General features: G+C 45.0%; 1 protein-coding gene across 7 annotated transcripts in view; it reads left to right on the forward strand.

Moving 5' to 3' along the window:
• Positions 1-10,812, forward strand: part of LOC107271483 (dipeptidase 1) — a 47,435-nt gene that overhangs the window by 31,808 nt on the left and 4,815 nt on the right. For all 7 annotated transcript variants that reach the window (XM_015747536.2, XM_025088717.1, XM_025088719.1 and 4 more), the window contains 4 exons: positions 2,594-2,726; positions 4,457-4,607; positions 5,784-5,853; positions 7,101-7,277. In XM_015747536.2, the coding sequence (XP_015603022.1) occupies positions 2,594-2,726; positions 4,457-4,607; positions 5,784-5,853; positions 7,101-7,277 (531 nt within the window). The remainder of the gene's footprint in view (positions 1-2,593; positions 2,727-4,456; positions 4,608-5,783; positions 5,854-7,100; positions 7,278-10,812) is intronic.

Consider the following 10,812-nt stretch of genomic DNA (forward strand, 5'->3'; position numbering starts at 1 on the left):
GTGGGGTACCGTACGAGATGGATGAAAAAAAAAAAAGAAAAGAGTAGGAAGGGACCAAAAGAAGAAATGAAAGTGATAAAGATAGACAGACTTGGCAGAAGAGCGGGACGAGATGTAAAATGCAAATGTATATGGCAAAGAGATATGCGAAAGCAAGAAATGGACCGATCTGTAATTCCGAATAGGATCCATTGGTCGGAGGCTGTATGAGGTATTCACGTTTCTTCTTCTTTTTTTCATCCGTTTCTCTACTCTTCTTCTCTCTCTCGCGCTTCCGTCGCGCTAGCACCAGAGACGTCATTCGCACTTTCGAATAGTCAATAGGATTCCGGGGCAGTGCTCTGTGCCCAAAGGAGGCCTGTATATAGGGTGGGCTTTAAATAAACTAGAGAAATTTGACGGCTGTCGCGTCAATGGATTATTCGCCATTTTACAGATGGTACAGTCGTGCGAGAAAGTACGTTAATACTGGGAGTAGAGACTGTAGTGAATTGTAGAGAAAAAAGCCTTTCCTCGTTGGATCCTTTAAGAATTTTCTTATTTTCTATACCTGCCGCGAGTGCGAGAGAGAGGCTCTTATGCGCGTTCGCGTGCGTGAGAGAGAGACGAACGGATCGGCGAGACAATCGACTGGTACCCCCCCCCCCTTTATAGTTGGTCGTGCCTGGTGCGATGTTGATGGGAAATTTTTTTTTTAATTTTTTTACAAAACCTTATTATTCGTTACATACTGACTAGCTGTTGAAATTTTGAATTAAAGAAAAATTGGAGCTCAATCCAATCGTTAATTAAGCTAATGGTATACCTAAGTCGTCACTTTGGTAACTTGGAGAAATTTATTTTTTTACCATCCCACGGAAATTCCCCTACCTCTCCACCCGTTACTTGAGATTTCAGATCGAAGTTGAGACCCAAAAAAAAAAAGGAAAACCCCATGCCGAGAATTAATTGTCAATTCGAAATCTCTCGGAGAAGCGTTCCGCAAGCTGGTAGAAAAGCGAATATTATCGAGAAAAGAAAAGAAAAGGGTGTGGTGAGGTGGAGGGGTGGCTGGGTGCACAGGAAATGAAATTAGAATAGGATAGATCGAATCCTGAGGGATGAAACGGGACGACAGCGGAAGCTTTTCACGTAGCTCTTACAGGTAATCGCAGCAAAAGGCGGCTTACCGCGTTGAAGTAAAAAAAAATTAAAAAAAAAGTACATACCCGGTATATAGTTACCCATGATAAAGCAATGGTGCATTAACGGAGCCAGGAAATCCGCATTGGTAAAGTTCAGCTGCTTCGCGGTGCTTATGCATGGATAAAAGCTCCGGTCGTAGATAGAGGTCCTAGGGGTAGTTCTTGGATAGGAATAAAGCCAGATGGTCTTGGGAGGGTAGGAGGGAGGATGGACTTTAGGGGATGAAACATTGTGACGAGTCGCTTAGATAATACACGTATGGAATAAGCTTGCAAGAAAAGCACGAAAGCTAGATGGATTCTGAGTAGCAGGTGAAGTCTGGACCAGTAGAAAATAGATCTCGAATGAATCTAATGCCAAGGAGATCTGGGAGGAGTCTGGGAGCTTGAAAGCTTGAGAAAACGAAAAAGCTCGGGTCAAAGGTCGAGGTTGAGAAATATTTTTGTGTAACCTCTGGACCACCACGTCCCCAGAGGGATGCTGTGACGCTCGTTTAAACGATCGATCCTCTGGTCGAGATTGATACTGTATCTCTGCTTGCGTTTATATCCGTTACCGAGCTTTTCTTAAAGCTTTTCAGTTTTCACGAACGATTTATATCCGTTTCGAGATTCGTCTTGAGCTTTGCTATTTTTGTTAAATTTTCTTGGTTTTAGTTAAAATTTACCCAAGAGAGCTTTTTCCACGAAAATTGAGCTTTTTTGACATTTTTAGGGAAATAACATGAACACGTCGGACTTTCTCTTAATCATCACCGATACTTTTTACTTTTCGATCTTGTATTTATACGCGGAGCTTGCAAGCTTGATACGTACAGGGACTCTATATATTCCCTGGTGTAAACTATACAGAGCGCTTGGACCTTTCCTGGGGAGTTTCCAACGTACAACAATACGTATAGGGTATCGATGAGCTTGCAAGCAACTCGTTACCGAACTCCGAAACGTATAACGGTCAAGTTGCTGCAATTCCCATGAATACATTTGAATAATTCACAGTGGGACTTTCGGTTAGCTTTTCAAAATGGAGTACGCGGGGCACTTGTGCGTCGCGACGCCGGGGATGCCAGAAGGAGGAGTGATTCGTCGAGATACGTATAAAAGAAAAAGGGGGGGGTTAAAAAAAGCTTTGACGAGATTTATGGCGTCTTCCTCGCTGTAGCATGGACTATTCACTTATAAGGGTGACGATAGCCGGTGGAGTAACACTGGCGAATTTCTGAAATTCCGTTTTTCGCGAAAGAAAGCATTCTACAGGTCGTTTCAGACCGAGCGGAATGCATGAATATATAGAGCTTTTATTTCGCCCGGGCAAAGCTTGCTCGCGGTCTTGTTTATTTTTGCAGGTATTATTATTTCATATTTGTGAATACTTTTTTTAACATCATCAACCGCTTCTTCATTTGCAGTTCTGGTCAGCCTACGTACCCTGCGGAGCGGCACAGCTGAACGCCGTCCAACTGTCCCTGGAGCAGATCGACGTTATTCGAAGATTGGCCGAAATGAATGCTCAGCACCTGACCTTGGTGACGTCTGTTAAGGGTGAGTTGAAGATAGGTCGAGAGGGGGCTGAAAAAAAGAAGAACAAACGAAGAGAGGAATAAGCAGCCCCTTACAATCGGCTTCACGGATCCTTTATTGGGTCCGAGCCATTGTCGCGAAGTATCGGGTACGCAAGTAGCGACTTTATGAACGCCTGCTAAACCGTGTTATCCGAAGCACAATGAGAGGAACGAGTAGTATTGGAACTGGGAGTGGACGCTGGAAAATCAAGAGAGGGAATGTAGCAAAGATAACGAGAAGGGGGTAAAAAGGGTACACATTAAAAAAAAAAATCATCAACCGTCCCCGTAAAACTCATTTTTCAGGCCACACGTATAAACAGCCATATACGTGCACAAGGGTAGTTCACCGCTAAGGGTTGAAATATCCTCGGCCAATCTCGCGATATTAATCGATATCAATTTAATCCCCTGGAAAATGCTCCGATGACATAGTAATTATTGCTTTTAACCTCCTGCGCCACGTGGAAGGGTGATACCGGCAAGGGTAGTTTTCAAGGGATGTTCCAGAAGCGATGGATCAATGCCCGTTACCGATAGTTGGAAACTGATAAAAATCGCAATTTCACATCGAAATTGGATGGTATTCTTTCCTGAAAAGTTCCCTGACGTTTCCAACGATTCTCCGACGTCCAAAAGAACCGGAAGTCCTCGGTGCTTTACCGTAATGACTCACCCCGCCACGTAACCGGGTCGAATACGAACCGGGACGAACCCGCATCCAATCCCCCCGTACCTACGTGCAATAGACACGGTGCTTCTCGGGCGAATTCGAAAAGTTCAAGTTTTCGCGCCAGTTTCACGGATTACCTGAGGTAGGTCTCGAGCGGAAGTGCGAGACTCGGAAAGATTGTTGCACGTAACCCGGTTAAGGGGAGAAGACAAAGTGAAGAAAGAGACGCGGGGAGAGATTATGAAAACTGTAGGAGGAGGGTCGTACTAGCAGCAGGTAGGGCGAGGGGTGGGAATAGGGGATGAAAAAGGGGGAATCCCGACAAAACTTTTGCGCAAACAAGTAGCGTGCTGCTACCCCGTCTGAGAAGGTTGGGACGACGGCGGGAGGGGTCTGGGTAGCTGTCAGAGTTCTCATAAGCTTACCGACTTGCCAAGTAGAGAAAACCGGAAGTGAAGAGCTGCTGGAAGATGCCTGCAAGTATCTCAGTGGAACGGGATCTCAAGGATAAGGGAGCGTAGCGAGGATGCTGGGAAGGTACCCGCCTATATCTACGTGCATCTAGTTACTCGCCCGAGTCGCGGTAGCGTTTACAGGGTACTGGTTGGGTGAGCTGCAGGAGGAAGGGATGCTGCGCGGAAGAGGGGGAGATGAGATGAACGAGATGGGAAGGGAAAGACCGCACAGATATATTTACGAGACGTTGCTCTTTCCTTGGGGATGATTCATCGCTGCCGATGTAATCCTGGCAAAACCAAAGTTTAAATATGAAGAAATAGAGGGGTTCAAAAGTTTCCTTCTTCGTGTGGGGCAAGGGGGGAGGAAGCTGATTTTCTTATATATCCCACGCAACTCCACTGGCTCTCGGAACGACTTTGAAATTCCCCTATATATATGGTTTATGTGTTACCAGGGTTCGGCAGATGGTACAATAACTCCGTCGCGTAGGGGTTGTACGATTTTTAGGTTACGTACGATGGATACTGGAGTTGCGGTCTGTAACGTGGACCGGATATGAATTTTTATTTGTCCCGCAGGTCTGATCGAGGCGCATCGCGAGGGTAAGATCGCCAGTCTGATTGGGGTGGAGGGTGGTCACGCTCTTGGGAATTCCTTAGGGGTCCTCAGGACGTTTTACGGCCTGGGTGCGCGCTATCTCACCCTGACCCACGCCTGCGACACGTCCTGGTGAGTAGACCTGGCCTAACGGCCCAGCACAGACTGGACTAACCTGACCCTAACCTCCTTCCGGAATCTGGTACAGTCTTACTTTTAGGTTAGGTTCCTCTCCTCTCTCTCTCTCTCTCTCTCTCTCTCTCTCTTTGCGTCTTCTTGGCTGGCCTAGCCTAAATCATGACCGCAGTCTCTTCCGCCACCTCACCCCTGGCCCCACCCACTCCCAGCGTTCCCTCGGCTCTTCTGTTATTTATGGAACGCCACGTTCCAGTCTTTTCTCTTACCTGACCTGGGTGCCACCGCTTACTCTTCACTCACGCGGAGACCGTCTCTCCTCTTCGAATTCTTGGGATTTAGGTAAAGGAAGAGGAAACCCGCCCCCCTCCCCCGACCAACGGAGCAACGAGAGATACTACGTAACCAGGATATTCTATTACCGGTGAATCCCAAGGTCTTCACTTTTCTACGTGTTGTTTCTTCTCTTTTTTTTTTATCTTTTTTTTTTTCTTTTGACTGTCGAGCAAAACTATTCTTGCCGTTCTCTTTCGCGTCGGATTCTTATTTACGAGAATATCACACGGATATACACGAGTCCGACTATACGTTGACTTTCTCTCCTCAGAATTTTTCTTCGACTTGACGTACGAGGTATTTTCTTTATTCTTTTTTTTTCTTTTTTCTTTTTTCTTTTTTCTCACAACACGTAATCTTTCATCGTACAGCGCAAAATTTTACGTCACCAATATCCGGTTCATTTTCTTTTATCTTGTCCCCAGCTGAGAATCTTGGCTCGGTGGTAAACAAGATATCGTCAAGATATCTCGTATCCTTTTCTTTGATTTATCTTGAATTCTTCCGCGTTCCAAGATACGCGTTCATCGACAAATTCGAGATTCACTGCTGCCAGATGCCCCATTGTCGTGGGACGCTGGAGGTTGCTGTGGATTCCGATGGTACCGGAAGCGAGAGTGACGTCATAAAACCGAGGGTCAATTCCACAAGAAGGTCACGACTGATTTGACCCCCGACATCCTTAGCCCTTACGATATCCTGATTGGATCCCAAATCGATAAAAAAATAATCCCCTCCCGTCCAACTGCAATTTCATTCGCCCTTTGACGAGACGAGAAGAAAGGAAAAAGAAAAATTAATCAAATAAATAATAGCCAATTAATATTTTCTCGGCAGGGCAGTCTGTTCTGTTGGCGAGACCAACAGCACCCAGGACAACGCACCGGGACTCAGTGAATTCGGCAAGGTAAATAAAATTTCAACCATAACCGGAAGTGACTCCTCGAGAAAGATCCTTAAGACCTTCTGGCGGAAGTCGAGGACTCGCTCGCAGGATGCTTGAATGCGAATTGTCTTGACGAACGTGAGGGTGTGTGGGGGTTGGTGGGGGTGACTCATATAAAAGAGAGACTGTATAAATCAGATACCAGGAGCCGGGTGTCGTATGCCCCACCCGGGATATAGCCCTGGGCCACATTCCACACGAGGGTGACCTTTATTGAGGTATCTTTCTACCGCTACCCCGACCCGCCCTTACCATCTCCCTATGAAACAGTCGTATTGCCAGACACGCATCCTCCACTTCCTGGACCTTGGGCATGATCCTCCGAACGGGGGATGCGGATGCTGTGCAGAAGTCCAGCGTAAAAATATTCGTTGTACCCACAGTACGGACAGGGGTGGTTTTACCGGATATCTATGCACACCGGTGCTGCAATCTACCGGATGGGAATCGAAGAAAGAAAGAAAAAAAATTCTTTCTATTTTATTGGCCTGGACCAAGCGGATCTATGTATTTCTTTCTGGTGCATGTGGAATCTCATTCTGGAGATGAGACGGAAAGAGAGAGAGAACGTGTGGTCTCTAAAGAGTCTCTGGCAGCCGCATAGCCGACGACCCTCTTACATCCCTCTGTCCCACGCCAATGGCATCCGGGCATTGATTTCTCGAAAAGAGTGAAAAAAAGTTGCTGGCCAGCATTGTTGCCTTTCCGGTTGCATCCCTCGCTTCCTTTTTTTTTTTTTTATTGGCCCCCGCTCCTCTTGCGCCTGTCCGTCCGTCCTCTAGGTACGTGCCTGACCATTCCGCTCCGTTTCTCCTTGCGCCCCAAGATTCCCAGAAGAAAAATCCCTAGCCAATGGACAGTCTGAGCCAAGGGATGTTTTTATCACCATTACCACCACCGCGAGCGCCACCCCCCTAGGGAGTAGTGTCAATGGCGATATTATACAGTGCCTTACTAAAAATCCAGCCAATCCCGTGCTCCAGGGAGATGCTGCGTCGGCAGGATGCATACCTTTTTTTTATTACTATAAATTTCACCGGCCACGTCCCTGGAGGAAGTGCATCTGCTCGAGATAAAATTTTTATCTCTGTAAAAATCTGTTTTTCTTTTTAAATTCTATACGGTTTTGGCGAATCGTTTTTTTTCTTCTTATTTTAACCATAAAAACGTATAGGTAATGTTTTTTTTTTTTTTGTACTTTGTCACAGGCGGTGGTACGCGAGCTCAATCGACTTGGAATGCTGGTGGACCTGTCACACGTTTCTACCAGGACGATGAGAGCGGCGCTGCAGACTACGAGGGCCCCGGTCATTTTCTCACACAGCGCGGCCAGGGCGCTTTGCAATTCGACGAGAAACGTGCCCGACGACGTGCTGCGAAATTTGGTGAGAATTTGCCTCGAGGGTATTTGGGTTTTTCCTCAGTGCGAAAATTTTCGATTTTTTTTTTTTTTTTCAATTCCTATATCGAGTAGTATATTAATGCACGCGATCGGACAAGTGCGAATACTGCAGGTACGAATGAAAATTTGCCTTGCGAATATTTTTCTATGGACTTTTTTTTCTTTTCTCTTTCGCTCTTTTTTTTATCTTGCTCTGCCATATACAGGGTAAGGGTCCGGGGTTGGTTTTTGTGGTAAAGAAGGAGTATGGAGGGTGGGCGGGATGACTGCCGGGAATTGGCAAACGCATGTACCGTAAAACGGGCCGTGGCGCACCTGCTGGGAATCAATTAGTAAATGGCCGCGGTAGGTGGACATGTAAAGGAGGGATGAAAGGGAAGTAAAAAATGAAAAAAAAAAAAATGGAAATTTCGTAAAAGAACATTCGTACGAATGGGTGAATGGTTTTTTTTTAAAAAAGAGGCAACGAAACGTTACGTTATGCAAAACTACCCCGTACCCGCACAGTGCCACTTTGCCAAATTTTTTTTTTCAACCCTCTAGTTACGAAGTGAATTATATACTTCTGGGTCAGTCAGTCGTACCAATCACCTGTGAAACGATACTTGATCATGTGAATTAGAGACTCGATATCAAGGATTGTCTCGAAGTCAAATGAACACCCTGAAAAAAAAAAAAAAAAAAAAAAAAAAAAAAAAAAAAAAAAAAAAAAAAAAAAAAAAAAAAAATTTCCCAAAATTAATTAAATCTGCATATTAAAGTTCAACTGGCGCTCGTAAAAGCATCAGCAAAAATCCCGAAGAAATTAACCCAAAAAAAAATCCCTAGCCTTTTCCCTTAATTAACATCCCTCACTCGTCAACCGCTGCAGACCTGGAATAAATCCGAACAAAAGTCAGGGGGTTGAAATTACTCAAGACCGAGTAAAAAGAAAAAGTCCCAGCGAGTCAATGCAGTGGTTTGAAAAGAGTTCAAAGGTTAGAGCCAATGGAATAGCCCACACAAAAAAAAAATGAAAAGAAAAAAAACACTGGATACACGAACGAGAAAGAAAATTCCACTAAAATCACGAATAAGAAGTAAAAAAAGAAATTCAAAGAAAGAGAAAAAAAATTAAATAAAAGGAACGGCCAATCCAGAGAGATCAAGTGAGTAAAGTAGTATGAGACGAAAAAAAAAAATCCCAAAAAAAAATCCAAAAGAAAAGAAATCACAAGAGCCAATCCCCGTATCGCAGCCGAGAGCTCATCTCGACGTCGTGAGCCGAGTGGCTTCCGGTTCTCCGTGTTCGTAGTTTCCGGCCGAGAGAGGATAGCGTCCAGAGTGGAGGATGGATCGGGTCCAGAGTTGCATTACACGTAAGAGGATAGACAAGGACAAGTGATACGGATAGTAGGTTACTACCATGGCCCCTGGTATTCGCACATACGAGCACCCATGAGAACTTCAATAAAAAGCAGGTTGCGGATCGGCCGAAGAGAGGTCACGGCGCTTCCGGGTCAAACTTACCCAGGTCATACGAAAATTATTCGCTTTTGGGTCAGTAAACACGAGCACGCGGGATTGAAAACTGTTCAAACATTTCGTGGCCAGAAGTTGAGCCAGCCGAATGGTCCAGGGATGCTGTTATAAAGGTGGTAGGACGCAAAGCAATTGTACCATCTCTACCCATCGAGAGACTCTAGCGGAACGTATGAACTAATACCTACGAAGAACTGGGAAATTCTGATGCATCCTATGCACATTGCACTTTCGTATACGTCATAGATGCAGATCACCAGGATCCATCCTTCCTTTCTACCGTTACGTGATATATCTGTATTATACAGGTACATTGCGTAACCAACGGATCAGAAGCCACAGAAAACTTTTGGACCAGTCTGTATCTCCGTAACCACGTATCAGTACGGCCCTTGGTGTGGAAAACTTTTTCGCCAGTTACTGTTATTATTATCGTCAGCCGACCGCTCGACTTCCGGTTCACTCGCTCGGACCGTCCAGGCATACCAACGTATGCGCGTACGTACAACGGAAGGCTTCCTCGTTATAATATTCCTAGTGGAGATTTTCGTGCAGCAGTAAGACTAGGCACGTCCGAATAGAGATTCTATGGCAGTGGATTCGCCGTTCACAGAGAAGCACTGACGGAAGGTATAGTCCGTGGGAGTATGCTATAGTAAGAGTATGCACTTGAGAAATGTATTGACTGAAATGTAAAATAGAAAAATTTTAATTTTGACGTGATCTTCATTTTTGATCGGGGGGGTCCAGTACAGCTTTTGGCACTCGCGATATGTATATTTGATCGCTTGACGGTTCGCCATAACTTTTGCACTACACGTGTTTTCGGATTAATAATTCACTTGTTGCTGTCAGGTCGACACGTGGATTTTCGCGCGATATAGAATGACAGGTGCAGTTATGTAAACAGACGGATTTACCGGGTTGCGTCACTTTGGAATTGGTGGTACAGGCTAAAGGGTACAGGGGGAGATGGTGTAAAGCGGACTTAAGGCCGGAAGCCTGAAAAAAAAGATAGTGACGCGGATAGGGTAGGATCGTTACAAAAATTAGGATTGACAAATGCAAAGGAGCCGTCACTTACGTCACTTGCCCACCTTCCGATAGGCCTAAAAATAAATCTAAGCCTGTGCTTAACTTTGCTAACGCATTTTCAAGCTATCCCCATAGGGTAGTCCGATTGGCTCCATTTATGCTTTTGAATAATCAATAGCCGATCTACCGTTAAACAACTAATACTCAGTACATAGAGATCTGGTATACAGATTTGATATACGATACAGGTTATATGAGATATAGCATAGTTATGTCGTTCGAACTGTATGCGATCTATCGAGCATACAAAGTTTCCACGGATGGACTATAGGGGTATGGCCGGACTTGATAGGGAGCTGCCATCGAAATTTATAAGCCGGCAGCTCGTCGCCGGTAATCGGAATAATTACCAGAGTAAGCCAGGAAGTTCGTAGGGGATGGGAGGAGCAACCCCTCGACGCTAGGGGATGTTCTGGATCGAAAGAGAGGGTTTGACTTTTTATCCCTCTCTCTCTCTCTCTCTCTCTCTCTCTCTCTCTCTCTCTGATTAAAATCCCAACGCGACTCGCGAGCCGCGACGATTAATTAATAAACTCTTCATCGAGTCCACTTGCACGCGTACCTCCCTTTCATATATAAATATAACGATACTGTAAAGTGGCCGAATGCCTGATATACACTTTAGCCTGGTACAAGGGTGATAGTGTCTCTACGCGTGTCATAGGTCACGACTGACTGGAGGCAGATTTTTCCATTAGTTAAATGTAATTGCAGTTCGATTGATGCTGCATATTTTTTTTTCAATTCTCGATACTCAAAAAAATTATATAAGTGACTGGAAACTGTTTATCTCGCCAGGGGGTGGGGGTTAAGGGTTGATAATGCAAAATTTTTTTTTTTACTTCATCATGTCTGGTAATTTAATTTTATTGTGATACTTTGATTGGCTGTCGAGGGGTGGG

Source organism: Cephus cinctus, unplaced genomic scaffold, assembly GCF_000341935.2.
Source record: "Cephus cinctus unplaced genomic scaffold, Ccin1 Ccin1_scaffold0980, whole genome shotgun sequence".
NCBI lineage: Eukaryota > Metazoa > Arthropoda > Insecta > Hymenoptera > Cephidae > Cephus > Cephus cinctus.